At 30.3% G+C, this 22,248-nt stretch overlaps 2 protein-coding genes and 3 long non-coding RNA genes across 12 annotated transcripts; 3 read left to right on the top strand and 2 right to left on the bottom strand.

Moving 5' to 3' along the window:
• The first annotated feature begins 1,355 nt into the window (after positions 1–1,355).
• On the top strand, positions 1,356–4,846 carry LOC122574947 (N-alpha-acetyltransferase 60). The gene is made up of 2 exons (XM_043743221.1): positions 1,356–1,746; positions 3,385–4,846. Exons 1-2 carry the CDS (start codon positions 1,500–1,502, stop codon positions 3,960–3,962), a joined length of 825 nt encoding a protein of 274 aa, XP_043599156.1. The 5' UTR covers positions 1,356–1,499; the 3' UTR covers positions 3,963–4,846.
• On the top strand, positions 1,609–10,415 carry LOC122574943 (eEF1A lysine and N-terminal methyltransferase homolog). 3 transcript variants are annotated; one of them, XM_043743214.1, is made up of 9 exons: positions 1,609–1,746; positions 7,346–7,543; positions 7,632–7,754; positions 7,909–8,125; positions 8,257–8,475; positions 8,665–8,924; positions 9,008–9,372; positions 9,453–9,634; positions 9,724–10,415. In XM_043743214.1, the coding sequence occupies exons 2-9, from the start codon at positions 7,452–7,454 to the stop codon at positions 10,270–10,272; spliced, it is 2,007 nt and encodes a 668-aa protein (XP_043599149.1). In that variant the 5' UTR covers positions 1,609–1,746; positions 7,346–7,451; the 3' UTR covers positions 10,273–10,415. The 3 variants fall into 3 exon arrangements, with proteins under 3 accessions (XP_043599149.1, XP_043599147.1, XP_043599148.1); XM_043743212.1 differs by lacking the exon at positions 1,609–1,746 and adding an exon at positions 6,637–6,997; XM_043743213.1 differs by lacking the exon at positions 1,609–1,746 and adding an exon at positions 7,009–7,241.
• LOC122574952 lies at positions 6,407–7,535 on the bottom strand. The gene is made up of 2 exons (XR_006319261.1): positions 7,398–7,535; positions 6,407–6,641 (listed from the first exon to the last, which is right to left on the bottom strand). It is a non-coding gene; the product is annotated as an uncharacterized LOC122574952 (long non-coding RNA).
• A 2,361-nt stretch (positions 10,416–12,776) lies between the features above and the next one.
• On the bottom strand, positions 12,777–21,057 carry LOC122574949. Of its 6 annotated transcripts, none has more exons than XR_006319254.1 (7): positions 18,692–18,842; positions 18,007–18,165; positions 17,618–17,766; positions 17,334–17,501; positions 15,536–17,221; positions 14,187–15,468; positions 12,777–14,075 (listed from the first exon to the last, which is right to left on the bottom strand). It is a non-coding gene; the product is annotated as an uncharacterized LOC122574949 (long non-coding RNA). The 6 variants fall into 6 exon arrangements; XR_006319255.1 differs by having other exon boundaries at positions 12,777–13,672; XR_006319253.1 differs by lacking the exon at positions 12,777–14,075 and having other exon boundaries at positions 14,500–14,936; positions 15,306–15,468.
• On the top strand, positions 18,214–20,162 carry LOC122574950. The gene is made up of 2 exons (XR_006319258.1): positions 18,214–18,778; positions 18,833–20,162. It is a non-coding gene; the product is annotated as an uncharacterized LOC122574950 (long non-coding RNA).
• Positions 21,058–22,248: the final 1,191 nt, after the last annotated feature.

Below are 22,248 nucleotides of genomic sequence, written 5' to 3'. Positions count from 1 at the left end.
GAAGTGATTTTTAAAAATTCTGAGAAATGGTGCTAAATTCCAAGGATTATTGAAATGCTGCCACCTCTCTGTTTTCCCGATACAAAATCGCAAAATCGGTTCAAAATTCTAAAATAGGTCTCGTAAATTTCTTGTGTTACCTCCTAGGCTATCCTATTCTCCCGATACAAAATTAAGATTCTAATAAAAATTTTCTTCAAGAACCCGAGAATTTCAATTGGAATATGATGTCATTTCCAAGAATTTCCAAAAAAGTGCTACCTCTTATATTATGTGTTCTCCTGATAAAAAATTGCTAAGTTAGCGTGTTCGAAAATTTGTTGCTCTTGAATTTTCCAGGAAATCATTTCTAAAAATTTCGAAAGGTTTGAATCATGCTACCTTATTCTCCTAATACTTAACAATACTTATCAATTTTCTCGAATCTCTTCGTCACTTTTTATAACCTATTTCTTAAACTAATGAGAATTGGAAAAGATTTGAGGATTTATATGCAAAATAATATTGTTTTATTCAATTCAATTTGTAAATTTATAATAATTGTGCAATTTTACTATGAGTTCATAATTTTCTGTATAGTAATTTGTATAATTGTGTAATTTTACAATAATTTGATACTGTTGCACGACTGATAAAGCTAAAACAACTCTTCTCATATTCTTAAAAAAGGCGGGAGATAGTCAATAGCGCTATATACTCGAACACTCGCAAATTCGAATCCTGATCCATGAACCGCTCTCTTCTGAAAATTTTGCACCCTTCTATGATTAAATTAATATAAGAAATACCAGGAGTATTTTATAAAATTTGTATTATATTAATTTAAAAGAGTGAAAATTATAACAAAAATTGATACTGTAATACATATATATATAATATGTAATGATATATGTAATTGTATTATTATAATCAATTGTATTATATAATCAATGTATTATTGACATATATATATATATACTTTATTATAACATTTATTTAATTAATAATTATATTCGTATCAAGTATTATTAAATGATTACAAAAGGATCATTTAAATCTGGTAAATAACGTTACATTTGTTTTTGAATATGAATTAATAAAGATACAAAATTTGAATTTTCTAAAGGTTTTTTATACGCATACATATCTATACGTATACATTACAATAATCATTTTTCTTAAAGTTTCAAACGACGATAAAATTATTCATTAAATTGATATTTAGAAGAGTTTTTGTTGTATCTTTTTATAAGACAAAATTTTTTTTACAAAAAATTTAAAGAGTCATATTATGATTGTGTTTAAATCTTAGAAATCAAAGGTGAAAAAGACAGATGGTTCGAGAGAAAAGAAAGAGGTAAACGAGTGAGTAGGAAAGAGATGACAATAGGGAGTTATAGAGAGGGAAACAAAATGTCGGCAGATTTCAATATGTTTACTAGCAAACGATTACATCCAACGTGACATGCTTGACATTGTACAAGAAATGACTAATGAAATGGTAGAAAAGTTGTGGCGTGATGGCCGTATCTTTTAATCGATATCTCATTTTACCGGAAATCGAGAAAAGTGACTTCAAAATATCTCAAGAAAACAAGCATAAATACACGGATGAAAATACCACAAGAAATTTATCTAATGAGCAAAAGACTTCCGTGATACCGGCAACTGTACCTTTGTGTGTTCTGGGTGATGTCCAGTTACGTTTCCTGTGTCCAGATGATTTGGAGGAAGTACGGGCACTTTGTCAAGATTGGTTCCCCATTGGTACGAAGTTTCCCATCAGTTTTAAAATTAAATCTTACAAACACCTCATATAAAGAGTAATTTACACTTGTTTCTCACTTGTAATTAATCCTTTCTGGTTTTATATTTAGTTTCCTTGAACTCAGTTAATACAATATTTCTGTATTATTTCTGATCCATGGCTGCTAACTCAATTGTCATAACATTCCAGTTCCAACAAAGTATTATACCAAATATGTAAATGTTTCAAGGATTACTCTTTAAAAAGAGATTGATTTGGCATTAATTCTGGCATTAAGAGAGGAGAATTTCATAGTTTTCTTAATTATCTATTTTTTCAAAATAATAATCTTTATGTTCAGATGTAAGTGAGGTTCGTATTTAGAATAATGAGGCCTTAATCATTCATTATTTGGCTTTTGTATGTTAGTTGAATAAGTCATTTACAATTCTTTTGGCATAAAGTGTGTTTGATTTAATGCTTTGCTTTATATTTTTAGTTTATTTATTAAATCCATTAAATTATAAGTATCAAGTATAAGTATCATGTCAAATTATTTTAAATAAGGAAGTAATACCAATAATAAAGTATATTATTTTTTAACTTATAATATATGTATCTAATGTGGTTAAAAATATTTATTTTTAATGCAATTGTAGTTTATTAGTGTTATAAATTTATTAGACATTATAAATATTAAATAAAAGAAATGTTAAATGGTGCTTTATCTAGTTTTTTCTTTATATATTTGGATTTATAGAAACATACTCTTTTTGTTATATTTTGCTTCTAAACAAATTTATTCTGAAATTATTTGCTTAATTTGCTTTTGTTTAATTGTTTTACCATATACGATTTTGGCAAGTATTTGTAACATATATAATATCATATTCTATTATTACTATTATATGTATAATGATGACATCAAACAATTTTTCAAATAGTTTCTTTTATTTGAATTATAAGATATGAGTCTGTTTGCATATTTTATGTTATTTATTCATAAACTCATATGGAACTGGATATAAAACTTATATATAATAGTAATAGTTTATATAATTAATAATATTTATCTTTATTATCTTTTACCACTGTATCTTATCAGTACTTATCAATTTGATAACCAACCATTTGCTTTTAGTTCAATTTTTATTTAGTAATAAGCCTTATTAGTTTTATTTCTATACAAGTATGATAATAATTAGCAGCTAACATTAATTAAAAAGTAAATATAGAACAATAATAATAGAACTTATTACATCTATTCATAATGTATATTTTTTATCATTTGAGAATATAATACTTTATAAATTTAAATGTTTTATCATATTTTATTCACTTTTTAATAAAATACAAAATAATATACTTGTCAAAGAGAAGAAGTACATATGTATTTTAAAGCATGATAATAATTTATAAATAAATAAAAAATGTTAAAAATTATATTATACATACACATATATCTTTGAACTAGAATAAGGCCATAAAGGATTAATTAATAAATATGTTATAAATTATTTTATTAAATAACAAAAAATTATCAAAAATTTAATATAACTATGCATGTTATTACATGTTAATTTTATAAATTATTCATCTTGTATTAAAGATAATATCAAAAGTCACTTATATTAAAGCATTAATTTATTTTGTCATAGATTATCCTTATTCGTGGTATGAAGATATAACAAGTTCCTCACGGTTTTATGCACTTGCAGCTGTATATGGTGGAGTAATAATTGGACTCATTGTTGCAGAAATAAAGCCTTATGCTAAGTTGAACACAGAAGATCGTGGTATTTTGTGTTCAAGCTTAGGAAATGATTGCTTAGTGGGTTACATTCTTAGCTTAGGTGTCCGTCGTGCGTATAGAAGAAATGGGATTGCATCATTATTATTGGAACAATTATTAGCACATGTCACTGCTCCAGAACGTTCTTCCGTAAAAGCAGTCTTCCTGCATGTATTATCCAGCAATGCACCAGCTATATTGTTTTATCAAAGATGTCACTTTCGATTACATAGTTTTTTACCATATTATTATGTAATTCATGGCAAATGTAAAGATGGTTTTACGTATGTCCTCTATGTCAATGGGGGCCATGCACCACGGGGTATTCGTGACTGGCTACGTCATATAGCCAGTGCAATGGCTAGTCTTGGACCTTGCAGAATACCACGTTGGATTTGGCAACGGCTTCTTTGGGTTACAACTATTCTTTCATATCATAGATGATACTTTTTGACAAATACCAATGTTAAACCAAATACTCTTGTGTTTCTCTTATGTTTAAAAAAATGCATATAGGACAAAGTCTACTAATTTGGATATTATACTTACTTAAGCTACAAAATTATTAGATTCATAATTGTTTTCACAACTTTAGGAGTAAAATTATTATGAGAAATAATTTATTGCTAAAATGACAATACTTAACAAATATCAATTTTTATTTAGTCAAGAGAATATTCAAAGAATTTTATTATATTTACTCTGACAGAAGTTATAAAATTTTATAATTCTTTCACCATGGATTATATCATTAAATGATTTGATAATTTAAGGTTTAAGATAAATGACGTAAATATTAAGAATAAAGCGTTTAACTGCCAGAGCATTTGATCGGTTCAAAATATTTATATTCAAACATCTTTTTGAATACAATATTTGCATGTTAAAGGTTTGTATTTTGTTGAATATAACATTCATAAAACATTGAAAACTAGAACTCGTTGCAGAGTAAAATAAAGCATTGGTGACGGGATAAAACTGAGAAATTTTGGAAACATGATTATTTTAGCTTTTTCCTATAATTTGTTATAATTGACTCAATATTTTCATATGCCTTATTATGTTGTTGATTGATATGTAATTTGTTATTCCCAACTTTACAAATAATTTTATTATCAATTATTTCACAAATCTCCAGGTATTCCAATTTTAAATCTAAATTTAATCTTAACTAGGTTTTTGAACAGTTCTTTCCAGCATACTAGTCATTTTCTTTTGGAATACTTCCAAATATTTTATTTCATCTCAAATACTTATTCTTAATTTCGTTAAAAATGAGAGATTTGTTTCTGATTTATTCATTTTCATATTTTTATGACATTGACAAATAAACCATTTTTTTATCATCTTATTCTTCATTTATTATATCATTCGTTCAAGGTTTTTTCTAAATATCTATTTTATTTATGACAATACTCTACTATTTATTTAATTTTGGTATTTGATAAAAAAATATTCTTTTTGTTGTTAAAGTTCAAATTCTTTTTATTTATCATTCATCAAAATTTTCTACTGCTAGGTTATTTTTTGTTTCTTATCTTTTATATGTCTTGTTTACTTCGTCTGTAATACTAAAAAGATAGCTTTTCTTAATTGAATAAGAAGTACAGACTTCTGGGGCCATGTCGCCCGTCACCAGTTTAAGCACCACAGGGGGCTATTTCTCAAACTTCTGAAACTCATTGTCACTAATTCTAACTGAGTGCAATACTGATTATCATGATAGTTGATAGTGTTGAGAGTGATTGTTGAGCATGTCATGCTTACTCAGATTTTTTATTATATATGAAAGAAGACCATCATTTTCAATGCTTCAATGAAGCATTCATTTTCCATGTAGATACCATTCTTTAATATAAACATACAGTTATAAGAAGTCCTCTTTACAATTGTAGGATAACTTTCAGTCCCCTTTAGAAATTATTTATCAATTACTCAGATATATTGGAATTGGTTAATTTTTAATGTTTTATAGTTAAGGATTAATTTGTTGAAAAAGAAAGCAAAAGTTCTCATAATAAATATATCAATTCAAATAAGATTAAATTACTATTCTTACTGAAGTAATTTAGTATTTAATATTTTCTCTTGTAAAAATTCACATAAATCATTACAGCTGGAAATATGCTTACAGGTAACTCAATATCAGGATAGTGAGATAGATAAATTGTATTAATTATACTGACTACATTTTATTCACATTAAAAGTATTCAACCTTTTTTTATATTAAATTACAATAGTATATATCTTGTAATGTTGCAAAAGATAAAATGACAATTTTCATTTTAACTTTTAATTCTTTACTATTAAAATATGATCTATTCTAAACATATAGGAAATGTTGCATACATAACAAGTTTTATATTACATCAGATTATAACGTGTAAATCTATTACAACTAAAAAAAAATATGCAGTTTGTGTATATACATACTTCTATGTAAATGTTATAAGAGGTGTTATTTTTATGTAAAAGCTGAAACTAAATATTTACATGGAGAATTTAGACCAAAGCTTTATAACTTAAAGTTCTAAAGGGGATTTAGTTCCAGTGGACATTACCAGGTATTACATAGCAAATATATTTTCCATGGTGATAGAATACATTGAATTGCTTCTTGTTTTAGGCTGTGCATGTATCCTTTAATTAAAATGTAATGTAATACATATTTTCTTTGTATTTTATTTTTATCAATCATTTAGAAATGAGAGCATTGTTTACATTTACATATTCAAACAAAAGAAGGAGCTTTCGTATTGACGATATATATGAATGTGAGTCATGAATGTGTGTGCATATTATTTATACATAATGTACATATATATTAAATGTGTCAGAGTAGTTGTACATACTAATGTATTGACTTTGTTTGTAATAAATTGACATGTTACAAGTTTTGTCCGCTTTTTATTATTATCATAAGATAAATACAATTCTCATAATAAACATTTATTAAGCTGATAGTAACTTCAATTGTATTTAAAAAGGTAGCTTTACTGATGTGTCCTCTACCAGGTTTTGCCTCTGATAGAACCTGGTTCTAATCCAGCACTCTTAGATGGACGAAACATTTCTTTTTGCCTTTCTTCCTCCATACCCTTCTTTTTCTCCAACCTATATTCCTATACATTAAAAAAAAATTTTTAATTTGAATTTGTCTGAATGCAATTAATCAGAGGAGTATATATATATATGAGAACCAGGTCCGTGACTTTACTTTAGCAATCTCTCTACTTATCTTAGTTTATATTTACGGATCTACTCAAATTTTAATCCCTATCAATAAATTATCATGTTTTGAGAATGAAATAAAATGTTTAAACGTTCTTCATTTATCCAAAATCCATCTTCATTTTTTATAAAAGATTAGTTATATCTATATGTCATTCAATATATTCTTGTATGTTATTTTAACATATAGTAAAGCAGAAAGTATCTGCGGTAAATCGTATATAATCGTCGCAAATCTAACCTCAATGTAAGTCTGCCTTTAATGACATTTTTACATAGAAATGCCATTATAAAATTTAAATGAAATAATTCTTATATTTAAAAATAAATGCATTACAAATATCTTATTAATTTTTGAAAATAGAAATATATAATTATACGTTATAATTATACATTTATTTATGTATATATCTGTAAATAACCTACATACAGTGTGTAATATTCAATTCAATACATCATTACAATGATATGGAACGATAACATTATTTAATGTAAATATAAACATAATTTGTAATTGAAAACATGATACGAAACGAAATATATTAAATGTAATACATTTATGATTTAACAACCTTTAATATGTAATATTTTCTAGGGTTTGTGGTTGACGATTGTTGTTCTTGGATTAATTTAAAAGGGTACTTAACTGTATTTTGTTTGTATGTTGTCCAATTTGTAAATATAATTAAAACATAGAAAATATGAATATATTACCAAAAACGCACGAAGAATTTAGCCAAGTTGAATATTGGAACACGTTTTTCAAGAAACGTGGTAAAAAAAACTTTGAATGGTATGTCTTACTTATTAATGGCATGTTCACAATTTAGTATTAAACACACATTTGCTTTACATATATATGAATCTTCCTTTTTATTTAGGTATGGAGAATATCCAGAATTATGTGGTATATTTTTGAAGTACATCAAGGTGAAAGACAATATTTTAATTGTCGGTTGTGGCAATTCTACTGTTAGCATGTGTTTGTATGATGCTGGGTACAGGTATGAGATCTTTAATCATGTTGACCTTATTCATAAATTTAAAGCAGAATCATTTTGTTTAAGATTGTCATTTTTTGTACAACTGCTTTTCCTATAAGAGGTAATGTTGGTTAATCTTTAGTAATATTATTTTTAATTTTATTCTTAATTGCAGAAATATTACTAATATTGATATATCACATATTGTTATTAAACAAATGCGTGATATTAATGCAACTATGAGACCACAATTAGTTTATGAACACATGGATGCTACGCAAATGGCATATGCTGACAATACATTTAGTGTTGTTTTGGATAAAGGTACTTTAGATGCTCTTATGCCAGATACTAAAGAAGGAACAATATCTAATATTAACAGATATTTTAAGGTACACCATATATATTAAGTAATGAGTAAATCATGTTTCCACCATGTTTTATTTACAATGTATATATGCACTATACTTTTTAATATATCTTAGTAAAGTAATAATATATCTTACTATATAATAATTTTTAGGAAATTACAAGAATTCTACGCAATGGCGGCAGATACATATGCATCTCATTATTACAGGAATATATTTTAAGGCAACTTTTATCTTATTTTCCAAATGTTGGGTTCATGTTTCGTATAGTACGTTGTCATGAAGCAGAAGAAAAAACACGCCTTGAAGATGGAAGTTCAATCCCAGTTTTTGCAGTAATTGCTACAAAGATTATAAATTTGTCACAGACTGTGAGTTTTATGTTTATATTATGTTTATGTTTATGTTCATGTTTATATTATTAGAAAGTAAGTTGCTTATTTTTAATAATATTAAATTTATATTTAAATTATCAGATTCTTATAATGTAATTGATAATATTTCACTGATGTCTATTTTAACAATTTCTTTCTAAAATAAATATTGTATAATTACAATAGGTTCTAGAAGTAGTACTAGTTGATGGTGCACCAAGACGATTATCATCAGTAGATGAAATGATATCAGCTATACTTTCAGCACAACAATCTGCATTTATATTTAATAGTCTTCAAAAGCGTAGTGTGGCTGATATTGGAGAAATCTCACTAAATTTACATTCTCCTGATAACAAACATCCACGTTATACAATCTACGTTTTAGATCAGCCCAAGGTACACGGTACAAAAAGCTATGCAGCTTTTATAGTACCACAAGGAAAGTGAGTTTATGTTTAGTATAAGTACATATTTAATGATTCCAAAGATGAAATTGAGACAAAGCTTAAATTCTTTATTCTGTTAGGGAAACAGATTGGCTATTTAGTACAAAAGAAGGTAGACAACAGGTTCTTAAGAGCTCCCAACGTGATAGACTTGCTATTGTTACACTATGCAGGGAACACAAATTTGAAAATTGGGAAGCTGTAAAAAGTGAAATTGAAGATTGTATTTTGAATCTAGCACCAGAAGGCTTGTCTGGAAAAAATGATATTCCATTTTTATCACTGGGTTCAGATGTTGGGGTCAGAACGATATGTTTTGAAGGAAAGAGCAATTTGAGTGGTCCTTTCGTTGTTGAAGAGATTGAAAGAGATGGTAGTGAATTTAGGAGATTAATTTTTCTAAATAATCCATATGTTGTTCAGAGTGAAGCTCGTCTTAAACAAGGTATACAATTTTACTTCTTATTGTTTCATCAGAATCATCTTACCGCACAATGTTTTTAATTTATAAATAATTCTTTTTAGCTAAATCTAGACGAGGTAAAATGAAAAAAGTTGTTGATTCAGGATTTTTAGCGTGTAATCATCATGTATATATGAGCATTGGTGTTAGTGCTGCAATAAATATTAAAGAATGTGACGAGATAATGATCATAGGTTTAGGTGGAGGTGGATTGTGCACATTTTTATATAATTGTTTTCCTAAGGTATATATGTGTACTACATGTTTGAATTTAATTTTTTTTAATCACATTGTTACAAATATTTAATAACATATATATTTGTAATTCTGCAGTTACGAATTACAGCAGTTGAAATCGATGAGAAGATGTTAAAAGTCGCCACTGACTATTTTGGTCTCATTCTTGACAATAGAATGAAGGTTGAAATTGCGGATGGTATTCAAATTATCAAAGACAGTACATCGAATGGCAAAAGATACAAAGCTATACTTTTTGATGTAGACAGTAAAGATAATACAGTTGGAATGAGTTGTCCACCTAAACAGTTTCTAGAGATGCCTATTATAAAATCAGTTGCAGAATGTTTAATGAATGATGGATTTTTTATTTTAAATTTAGTTAGTAGAGATGGAAATATCAAACAGAAAGTGAAGAGCGACCTAAAGTCTGTTTTTCAGTCTATGGCATGCTGTTCTGTACAAGATGAAGTAAATGAAGTTATAATATGTTCTTTAAATGAAATTGACGATATTGAATGGAAACATATATTTAAAAATTCTGTAACAACTTTAAACGAACAGATATCTATGCGGAAGTTACTAAGTGACACAAATATGTATGATTTATCGTCTTTAATGGGAAATCTGAGTATAGAGTTTTAAGTAAAAGTATAGAGTTTTAAGTTAAAAGTAAGTAAAAGTATATATACATATATATATATGAAACCAACCAACTATATATATATATATATATATAGTTAATTTCGTGTACAATATTCATTTGAATTTCTGTAAATATTAAAATAACAAAATTGAAATATATTTTTGTACAATGGTGTGTTTTTTCAATTTAAAAATATTTTTCTCCTTCCTCATCTGGCTGTTATCATAAAGTTATACATCATACAAGAATTGAAACAACAGCGAAGTTTGACTGACTTCCATAATATTGGAAAAATGAAGATTGATTTCAGAATAGGCAAAACATTTTTCTTACTATTAATTTTACATATGAACGTAAAGATTCCGAAACCTTTTTACTTGGCGTAAATTCTCATTTGTTTTGTTTGATACCAGAAAGCATCACGCAAAACTAGTTTACTAGGCAGGGTAAATAACGGTGCGACTCTTGATGTTATGATACATTTGATTAAAAATCAAAAAGATAGGAGGAAACGCGAATTTAGTTCACGATACCTCTGTTCTATAATGATTGCGTGCTATTAGGCTAACGTAAATCGCGATGAACACGAACATTGCTTCTGATACAGATTTCATACTTAGTGTTTTATACCTAGCATGATATGTATTTATATATAGGTATATGTAGTCAGTAACACATAATAATTAAAAACTATGAAATTAATATTTAACATACATATATTATAATTATTTTACTTCGAAGCGGTTTCAGAAACAAAGATTTTATACCTATCTACAGTTAATCAATCACACAGTATGTAATCATCATAATTTAATAATTTGTTATTAGATCCTAGTAACATTTTAGACATTTTTTTTATTAGGATCTATAGTTAATTTATCACACAGTATGTAATCATCATAATTTAATAATTTGTTATTAGATCCTAGTAACATTTTAGAAATTTTTTTATAAGGATCAATGAAATATGAACTTTGTAGTCTATGTTAAATAATTCTCTTATCTTAATACTTGAATTTTATTTTATTAACGAGTAAAGAAAGGAAAGTTTAAAAGGCATACGTATAAGAAAATACAAAGTAAATTAAACCAAAGGATCTACCCTAAAATCTCTAAAACATATGACAATAAAAAATACTCGTAATATACGGTGATTTATCACGTGGTAAACAATAATCAAATGTTGTATGGTTGTAGGAGGTATAACTTAACGTAAACGAGACTATTCAGGATCTAAACACTAAACAGCAGCCACATGAAACGTTCACGCTTGTCAGAATAAATTAACGGAATAAAAGTCAACGATACCCTAATGATACCATTGTGCTTCTATGTTCTGGCAATTTATGTGCATTTAAGAATTTTCGACGAACCAAAACGTACGTTATGCCTTGAATAGCCGTGAAAGTGAACCCTCTGCCAGACACAAGACAATCTTTCTCGTATCCCTGAAAAGGGTCTACAAGAATTTTGAAAGAAATTCGAACGACTGAAAATCGAAAACTGTAATATCTTCAATATGTTGGGAATATATAAAATGATCTATATTTACAAAATGAAAAAGAATGCATATAAAATGAGATTAGAAACTTTGTCTATTTGAGACATATGCTATATGTATATAATGTTAACTCTCTTAAGGAGATTAAAAAAGTTCATCTAATTAGGTTAATTACGATTATTTCCCTTAAAGAATTATAAATAATTGAAACGTGGTACTCGTCTAATATCATGGGAAAGAAAGATTAAGGTAAACGTTTGTATTATTGATATAATTTAGTTTTGGAAGGTTTCTTCAAAGCACAAAATAGTGAAAAGAAATTTTGTATATTGTTTACTCTAGTATTACTAAGTTAATTACCAGATAAAATATTACTAGATATCACTTTGCGATTCTTAAAGCGTATGAAACGATTTAGGATGAAAAATCGGGAAAGGGAAATGATTTTATAAGAAAAAGAAAGCTTAGAATAATGAAGTCGCTGGTCCTAGGGACGAAACAGCAGGTGGCATCGCTTTCGGAAAGACGAAAAAAATGTGTAGCGGCGAACTTTCACCGGTTAATGAGACGTTAATGCAACAAATGGCACTCCTGTGGTTAAAATGTAACTTAACGAATGTAAAATGTCACCGTCGCGATTGGACATCCATCTTGGAATGATTACTTATAATTAAGATTTCGTATTCGCTTTCTCCGAGATGAATATTCGATTATTGGTAAAAGGAAATATCAACTAGTTAGCCGTTTTCGCTATAAGGAAATTGTAAATGCGTGTGTATTCCGTGAAAAGTTCCTCGTAAAGTAATCAGCTTCTCGGTAGCATTCGATTTAAGTGTTTCTCGCATTAACGTGTCTATGGGATAGCTATTGATACACTACTGAGAAATTCCTTCGAGAGAAATATGTAGTGTAAGACTACAATTTTTTGTTTAGTGAATGACGAATCTCATTTGTTCGTTTTATTGAGAGCATATTCAACAAAGTAGCGAGTATTATTTCCATTTTTAAAGTACATTTTAATTTATTTATTTACTTTGTGTTAACTGAATCACAATCATCAAAGATTGCTTCAAACAGTTTGATAGCTTGTAAATAAATTCGTTGTTCGAATCCTAGAGGAATTAATATTATTTGTAACTCTCCTAAATCAATATACATATACATACATAGAATTTTGACTGTGATTGCAAAGATAATACAAGGAAAGAATACGAAGATACGCTTACATATTCCAATATTTTAGGTAAAAGTTGAAAAACGCTGTATTCATTTTCTCATCTTTCTCTATCTACTCTATACACGGTTTCAACGATTTTAAAAACTGTCTAAATTAATTTTCAAAAAATATCCACATAGAGATTACATCGAGATCAAATTGTACGTAAGTATTGCTGTAACGAATATTGATATGTTAACGATAATGAGACTATTTTTTAGTTGTTCTTGGAATTGGATAGTTTAAAAAAGAAGAGAGGAAAAGCAAAAAATAGAACCAATAATAGTAAAACGCATCGTCTCTGTTATGAAGCGCAGTCAGCGAGCAAGTATCACGAATACGGGAGCTGGCGAGGTAACGGAGGCGCATAAACCTCGGTTATGGTACCAAGATAAGTTCGAGCATAGTCCTAGTATGGTCAAGACAGGGAAAACCACGAATTTCGCGAGAACAGACTCCGTGGTTATTACAAAGATCATTGGATTCCTTGAAGAAGACGCACCGAAATTGGAGTGAGCAATAAACCAGCGCATTGATTTTCAATCCTAGCTCGATGCTTTCCACGAATTTTCTAGTAAAGTGCTTTTCCAATTTGCTACGTTGCACAGAATGGCATGCAGTGGATAAAAATCGAAATAATCATTGTTTGATATTGATCTTATTATTCGATAATATCCTCAGTCTGTAAGTAAGTAAAATAAATGTAAACAATGGTTTCTCAAAATATCGATAGAGGATTACTAAAAATGGTTTGTACACCAAAATCTAATGGCTTGAAAATTAGCTCACTCTTTCATTATTCTTGTTTGTTAATTTTGGTTAAATAGTGTTTGTTACATTTTAAATAAGGAGAATTTGAGTAAAGATATGTATAATTTTAATTTCCAATTAAAAAATTCTTTCTTTCTGTAAAGAGTAATCAAACAAACGATTCAAACCATCCTATAATTTTGATTGTTCTGTGTCAAGGAAGTTACATTGCTATATAATTTTTCTTCTATTGCAAACCGCTATACTGAGTATTTTTTATTTCTTTAATGAAATCCACTCATAATCACGACTTGGTTGAAGATTTCTGACCACGTCTATTTCAAGAAAATTTTAAAAGTTACATAAAAATGCTGTATTTTATTAAATGTCAGCATGATATCTGACGAAATGAAAGAGAGGATAAAAGATCTCTGCATGATACTTACAAGAAATGGAAAAAATGTTCCTCTCATTGGTGCTCAAACTTCACCGTGTATGCTTAGACAAAGAAAAAAATATTCAAGATATTTAATTATCCAAACGATGCCAGCGAATTTTTGTTCCGAATTCTTATTCAAATGCTGCAGCGTCAAATGGAGTTATTCTACGTCATTTCATTTTATCTCTGTACATTTCGTTCGTTATAAGACTGTAAGTGTGCCAATACTGTTTGACATTGTTTATTTTTATTTTGTAATAGATTGTAAATTAAATGAGGATAAAAAAATACGTGTGCTCTTTTCAAAACATTTTAGAGAATTGTTTTTCACGTCTCTTTAATTTTTACATCCATTCCTTGTGTCCATTACAATTCTGTTTTAATAATTATCTCCATTACGGTATCGCAACGAATTTCTTTGAGTAACTTCAGCATCTTAAAGACTTGAGTAAATTTCATAAATCTCCTTATTCGAAATTCAAGGAAATGGAAGATAATTCCACATTGGATAAACTATTTATACTATTGTACGTTACCCGCGAAGAAAAATCAATTGAAACACGATGTCAAGCCACGTTATATTAGCATAATAAAACAACCACGTTAGCCTCATGATTTTCACCCTAATATTGTGTAGATTTCTGTTACATTTCATTAGACAGGTATATTCAAGGGTTTCCGAAGCCCCATCTTTGAGAAATGCACCTTGAAATCGATGTCAAGCTTCAGAATTTCCTTTTATGGAAATTAAGGTTCTCTGAAAAGTGAAATTTGGTCGATTCACTGAAACATCGCTAGGCTGACGATATCGAATATTTCACTAATGATTTGTTTGTCATTCTTCGAATGATCGAATACGAAATGAGAAGACCACCTACTCATAGTAATTTGCATACAAGATTTCTATTCGCAGTCTCGATGAAATTTAAATAGATCTAATTATTGAATTTATTGAATTATCTGTGTGCATAGAATTATATAATTTCTGAGACAAATTTTATCAAATTTTTATATAAAAATATGAACGTGAAAAATGTTGGGATATAAGTAGTGTTTTAAAAGCCTAGTTAAAAATGTTGCAGTCGACAATGGCTTTCTCTGAATTATTAATGTTTCTGGTACCTACATAGTTCCGTGAAAAATACCTCCTAAGGGATTTTCCACCGTGGAAAATACTATGTTTGCCGTAATAATGGAGCTCACCGCAAGTTTCATACCACTGGGAATAGAATTAATCGTTTGCACGAGCGCGACACGCTTTCATCATAAACCCTTGCGGATGGATTGACCTCAGAGGAAACAATTATGATAAAAGAAAAAGATGACATGAGATTAATATTGAATGTAATATATTACCTTTCTATATTTTTTGCTCCTGGATATTTTTAAATTAAATAATAATACGAAATCTTGGTCCATCTCTAGTCCAACTCAATTTTTCCGTTAAGAAATTTTCTACCTTGGAAAAAATAATATGAAAAAGCTGTAATTAACTATGTATTAAATGAAGATTCGTCCCAAAATTAGGAAACCTTTTAAAAGAAAGGAAAACGTGATTAGATCGGAAAATATGCAAAGATTATATGTACTAGAGTTCAAAACGTTCAACAAATCATCCTATATACATCGTACTTTCTCAAACTATCACGAATAAAAAGTTCTTAATAATTGCGTGAAAATGATCACGTTTCGCATAATTTCATAATTTCACACAATTCAACCGATATGAATAATTATCGTGTCAATTAGACAAGATGCTCCCGGTGGAATTATTAATAAATAATTAATAAATAAAAGCCACGCGATGACGGTGTTCTTCGATGTTGGAATTATCTACAAACAAACGATTAAAATAAAAATTTTACACGATCGCGCGGGTTCCCGTGGAGACCCTTGCAAAAACATTTATTTGCTTCCCCGTCAGGGAATTCCTTTTCTAAGAACAATAATTTTAATCGTGACTTTTTCTACGTCGTAAGAAACATGCTCGATAAATATCGACAGAGAATTGTCCCTGTGGGGATGGTGAATAAAAAATAAGCTGACTTCTTTCATCGTGTCGTTCCTTCTAAATAATCGTTTCCCATATGTTCGTGACATTTTCTAGCACCGCTCGAATAATCATGAGCTATGCCATTGGAGACCAATGAATGGATATAATCGGAAATTTTGATGTTTTGAATTCTCTTCTCTTTTCGTATTTTACAATAATTTTTATTCCTCCATTGAGATCTTCGTGACAGTGAGATAAATTTGGAAAAACAGATCGTTGGATATTTATGTCTAACGATGGTTATACTAATAGTGGTTATAACTAATAGATTATTATCTTTCGATTGTTATCTCGTTCGAAATCGTGGCTTCTAAGTAATCCATATATTCCGTATTATCAGAAGAATTTTATATAAATATTACAATTAAATTCTGATTTTTCACGAACACCATTTCTTCAATTCTAGCTAATTGCATTAGTTTGCACGAGCATAAACTATATTTGGCAAAGATAAGAAGAAGCAATAATCAGGATCAGATGGAAGAGCCACAGACTTTCATTTTACGCTAATTGATGACGCGGAAAATTTTAATATTTAGTTCAATTAGGAATTCCCTGTTATGTAGCTTCTATTCAACGAAACGAGTAAAGACGCTCGAGAAAGTTTGACTTTCGATAATAACGCGAGCTCTCCTATTAGGAAGCGTTGGTATTAAAATTGTGCGAGAAATCGGTAGGTTTATACTCGGAAAGAGGCGCAGCCACGAGTTTCTGGAAGCAATTTTTGCAACCGCCTCGATAACGAACATTTTCGTGCAACAGTCCGATGCTGCTCTGGTTTCCACGTCTCTGACTTTATTACCTATAATTATAGATGCAGCAAATGTAGTAAATCCCCGTTGCAACGCAGTCATTTGGAAACACGGCTTTTCCTTCGCGTCGTTAATCTCCGACTTCTACTCCACGCTCTCAGTTCATCGTGCCTTTATGCTTCTATGGGTCTTATGCCTTTACATGGCGTGATTAAGTATTTCTTTTCACGAGAACATCTGAAGAAATAGTTCCATGCCTTATTCAAGTATTAATGAAGCTTATTTAAATCAATTAGTCAAGTGTAATACTGTATAAAATAGATTTAAATCAATTGGAATATCACCATACCTTATTGAAGACTTAATAGAGCTTATATCGATTAATTAATTAATTATTATGACACAAAGTATATTTAAATTAACTGAGAACGTTGCTTTATACGAGTCAATTAAATATTTCTTTTCACAACAAAGTCCAGAGAAAGACATAGCTTATCAAAATCTTACCAAAGCTTATCTAAATCAGTTAAAATTAGGTGTTATTAAATAATGTAAACGTAAATCAAATGAGAATATTATTCTATATGGATCGATTGGCTATTTCTTTTTATACCCAGAGAGATATTTCCATACCTTATCGATGTCTTAATGAAGATTATCTGAATCAATTAATTAATTGTCATTAAATAATACAGGCATCAATCGCTTAAACATATTTCTCTACATAACCTGGTTGTCATATGTACGCTTTCATTTATAAATATTAGGTTATTTTCGTCGATCTGTAGTGAAAACACATAAATGTTATTCAAACGCATGAATTAATAGTAAAATAATCGTAAGAGGAATAAATTACAATTAGCCTGGCTAGCGCCATGCCTATCTATACATCCTATGAAACGAGATTTGTATTTGTCCTTCTTATACAATATTAGACTCTTTTCTTACATTAAGAAGAAAGTTGAGACCCCAATTAGAGGGATGTGCAGTACACAAATCCACAAATTAATTCTATTAATTACCTTTTTTCGAAATAAAAATTTGATCGATTTATAGATCTTGAAACACTATCGCCACGTAGCGGTGAAAAGGTGCAACTAATTTCCATATCTGTTCATTGTCGTACAGTGATGCGTTCTTTGTCTACGATCTATGTTGCCATCTATCGGATCCGGTTGAAACTGCGAGAAAGTAACAGGAGTATAGAATGTACGAGGAGGTATCTCAACTCCTATTAGACAAGGAGCGCACTACCGTGCGAAAAGGACAGACATACGTGACGTCACAGACAAGAAAAGTTATATTGTGCGACAAGGATAGACGTACTTCTCCTTCTAATTTCACGGTTATTTGTTAATTACGCTTTTCCCTGGTAAAATTCATGAATTTTCACATTCTGAACCGTCTAGGAAATTCGTTTGATGTCCAGTCTTTGTCCCGCGGTTCTAAAATCGTCTAAATTTTTCGCAAAAAATGCTGTGATCGATGAATATTCCGTAGGATTGGAGAGAGAAGTATATCTGTCCTCGTCGCGCAATATAGTGCTCCTTGTCGCACTAACAGCCACTGATACTTGCTTGTACGTTCTGCGTTCTTGTTAACGTTTTTCGATTTTTAACGAAAAGTTGTGCTCTCGCTAGATGACTGCAGTTTCAGTAGCGTGTTTATCACTTTGCCTACCCGATGCATAACCTAACCTATACTCACGTTCGATTACGATCGATTTCAATTACTTGATATTTTGTTGCTTCTATTAATTTATATCGGCGATTTATTCAATTAAACGTCAACCAGGTACGTAACGTGGTAATAATTATTTCTCTTTTTTCTAAATTATTTTATTTAAAGTTACAGCTACCTTTGAAGGTTAATTGGCGGCTACTACCAGCAGCGACAAGTTAAACAATCGTAAACAATGGTATCACAGGGATTTATACGATATTTCATTAGAATAGCAAGTCGTTTCTTCACAAACATCTAGGAAATTTAAATTGTACCATTGAACGTATTTATAGTGGGTGGAGACGATCGTAGTACAACTGGGTAGAAAATGATCCTACGTGAAGAAAATAAGCCGAAGATACAGAATAAAATTTTGTCGTACGAAACAAATGTTATAGACTGTAGCAGAGAAAATATTTGGCAAGCTTTTCGCTCGTTCGTTCTACGTACAAGCGTAGATTCGCAAGCAGGTCGAGAGATTGCAGCTGACGTGGGTCGTGACGTGGATCGACGAATAGGAAAATAATTGGAAAAGCGTAGCCGCGTATTCTCGCAACTTGCTCGTGCGTACGAGACGAACACGTGACCCTTTATGTTAATACGTCTACGATGATAAAGAAACTTCTGGTCGTTAATTTAATGGCGCGATACGCATAGTTCGGGCGAACATGACCATGTCGAATCGTAAATCTTGTTAGCCAGTCGTAGCGAAATTCCAAGCGTATGAATATTTAATTTCGCGTACGTTCATTGCAACGGAAGCAATCTGTAGCACTGGACTGGATGCTCCTGTTGCTTAGGCGAACGCAGGAGAAACGAACGGAGAATAGAATGCAATTCACAGGCAAAACTGATTTTTACGGTTGCACTTGTTTTAACGTATGTGCGAGGATGAAAAACAGTAGTAGAAACTGTAGCAAGAACGTTCTAAGGTTCTTTCTAAACTCTGCACGGTTAATTGAATTCCGAAACTTCTCTAATTAACTACAATTAATCGTATTTTCGAGCAATAATTTATTAATAATCAATACGAAGAAAAACATAAATTTTCTAAATATTAATGTTGAAATACTTACTCCAAGAAAAACTCTGTACCTTATCTTTTGTATATCCATGACCTGTTTCGAAGAGAATAGAATGTAGTGAACAAAATTCAAAATAAAGAGAGGTGCATATTGTTGTGCCCTTAAATATGAATTATGTATTGGGTTACAAGGTCTAGAAACAAAAGAGCTATAAGTAGATTTCTATTGCTGTTTCTTGTAGCCTTCAGCTAGAGCTACACACCAAGGCTAACTTCTTGCTAATGTCCTTTGCTACAAATATATGAACGTGCTCCCTATCATAGCTTCTTCTATTGTATTGCAACATTGCAAGAGCTGCATCAAGCAAGATCTGCGTCAGCATACACTATGTACCTATGCTTATTTCAATATATTTTTCTATTACAAATTCATCCACTTGTTCCTTTATCAGTCTACCTCAACAATTAAGGATCACTTGTTCGTATCGCGTAAAATTTTCCTCCCAACTGCTCGCTTACATTGACGTGTTTCAATTGCTTGTCCATTGTGTTTTATCTGAAAATTTAGTTGGGATAAAAAGCGAGGCAAAAGCGAGTTGATTTTTCGGTCGTTTCTGGTACCACGATTTTGAAGTCGAATTTTATGTCAAATGATAACTTGCGAGACATCGATCGTCAGAAATTTTCCAGTTGAGCTGACAATTACTTTCTGAACTGTACACAGCAGCTGAGAGATGTGAAAATTCGTGAACGCGTCAGTTCTTACTCTTCGGTCGATTGATAGTTCAAAAGATTGCTCGTTCGATTTGCAAATTTTATTGAAACGTTTTGGTAGGTGATTGTTTGCCGTGTCAGATTGATAAAACGTTCTGACAAGAATCTGTGGACCAACGTCGGCTAAGATAAAGGAAGAACACGATATCTGGGGTAATTTATCTTTTTTTCTATCGCGCTTTCATCGCATATCCTTGCAAGGAAGCATCCGCCGTTGATAATACGCCCCTAAGGCGAAAGATAATCGTCGATAATCTATTACATCGTCGATCCTGGCTTCGTGCTTCTTTTTTTACTTACCTTTTTCTCACCTGCTTCGCTCGCAGGCTTCTATAGTTTCCACCAGAAACGTTTCAATTTCGAACCATCGTCTTTCAAGCATTCCATCTCAAACATTTTGAGGTTAGATCCTGTCGGATACGTATTCCACATGAGATACTTGAAAATATGTTATTTTATCGAAATAACACGAACGAAAATTATTCCATTCGAGAAACGCTTATTCGCAATGTGTGTATTTTTTCTGTGTGTATTCGTTCATAGATCGAGACAGTTTCTCTTCATTGTATTATTGTTTACAGTGTCCATCTTAATCTGTCGTTGATGGTGAGCGAAAGTGTTGAGATTGACTGACAGAAGAACGAGTGGATGAATTTGTAATAGAAAAATATATTGAAATAAATAAAGGTACAAGTATAAGTATAATGTACAAGATTATGCTGATCCAGATACTTACTCTCTTAGTGTTACAATACAGTAGACTGGATAGGGAGCACGTTCATATATTTATAGCAAAAGGACATTACCAAAAAAGTTAACCTTATAGCTTCAGCTAAAGGCTACAAGGAACATAAATAGAAATCTATTTATTAGTTGTTTTGTTCCTAGACCTTGTAACCCAAAACATAATGTATATTCAAGGGTATAATAATATGCACCTCTCCTTGTTTAGAATATTTTTGTTTCACTAAATTCTATTTTCTGCGTAGGTCTCCAGGTCTCAAGGTCACGGATACACATAAATAAAGATGTAGAGTTTTTCTTAAAGTGATTACTTCAACAAAAAGGAATTTTCTTTTTTTAACGTGACTCTTCCTTCTTCTTTAATGGACACCTTTTCTTTTCCTTAATTAAACGTTAGAGTTGCATCTATAACAGGGATTCTATTATAGTAAGTAACACGTTATAATTCTTTACATTTTATTTATCGAATCCCGATTGTGTTACTTTTATAATTATCTTTACCACTGTGTGTTATTCGACGATAGATCGGCGTTTCTTATACTTTTTCATTTGAGATCTTTCCTTTCTTACTTACCTTCTTATTCCCTTTAGACGCTATTCCGTCTGGCCTTTGTTATAAACAAATTTCTTATAAAAACCACGTTATATATTTACAGACCACAAGTTACGGGATCACCTAATAAAAGTATTAAGATGATGAAGCAACGCGAATTGTAACTGTATCGTAGAAGCATGAAGCTCGCCATCCGCATAGCGTGACGCGAATGGCTGTGGAAAAACGCTATTGTTTACCGACTCGTTATTTATATTGCGACGTGTCGCAGTGAACTACGTTAACTGTTATAACAAAGATAAGCGAAACGCCATGGAACCTACACTCTTACACGATTATTCGCCTCACGTGACCAACAGCGAGAATGGAAGAAATTATTGATGATACCTTTCGAGGACCTCTCATGAAGAAGTGTTAGCTGCGACTCTTCCAAATAAAACGCGATTA

This window comes from Bombus pyrosoma, linkage group LG14 (assembly GCF_014825855.1).
Source record: "Bombus pyrosoma isolate SC7728 linkage group LG14, ASM1482585v1, whole genome shotgun sequence".
Classification (NCBI taxonomy): domain Eukaryota; kingdom Metazoa; phylum Arthropoda; class Insecta; order Hymenoptera; family Apidae; genus Bombus; species Bombus pyrosoma.
This window is presented reverse-complemented; position numbering and strand designations above follow the sequence as displayed.

Bases quoted from the DNA above. Each gene is read 5' to 3' on its own strand.
- LOC122574947 (XM_043743221.1), top strand. From the start codon at position 1,500: ATGGCCGTATCTTTTAATCGATATCTCATTTTACCGGAAATCGAGAAA. The intron at 1,747-3,384 runs GTACGAAGTTTC...ATTTTGTCATAG, and splicing joins TCAAGATTGGTTCCCCATTG to ATTATCCTTATTCGTGGTAT.
- LOC122574943 (XM_043743214.1), top strand. From the start codon at position 7,452: ATGAATATATTACCAAAAACGCACGAAGAATTTAGCCAAGTTGAATAT. The intron at 7,755-7,908 runs GTATGAGATCTT...TCTTAATTGCAG, and splicing joins TTGTATGATGCTGGGTACAG to AAATATTACTAATATTGATA. The intron at 9,373-9,452 runs GTATACAATTTT...AATTCTTTTTAG, and splicing joins TGAAGCTCGTCTTAAACAAG to CTAAATCTAGACGAGGTAAA.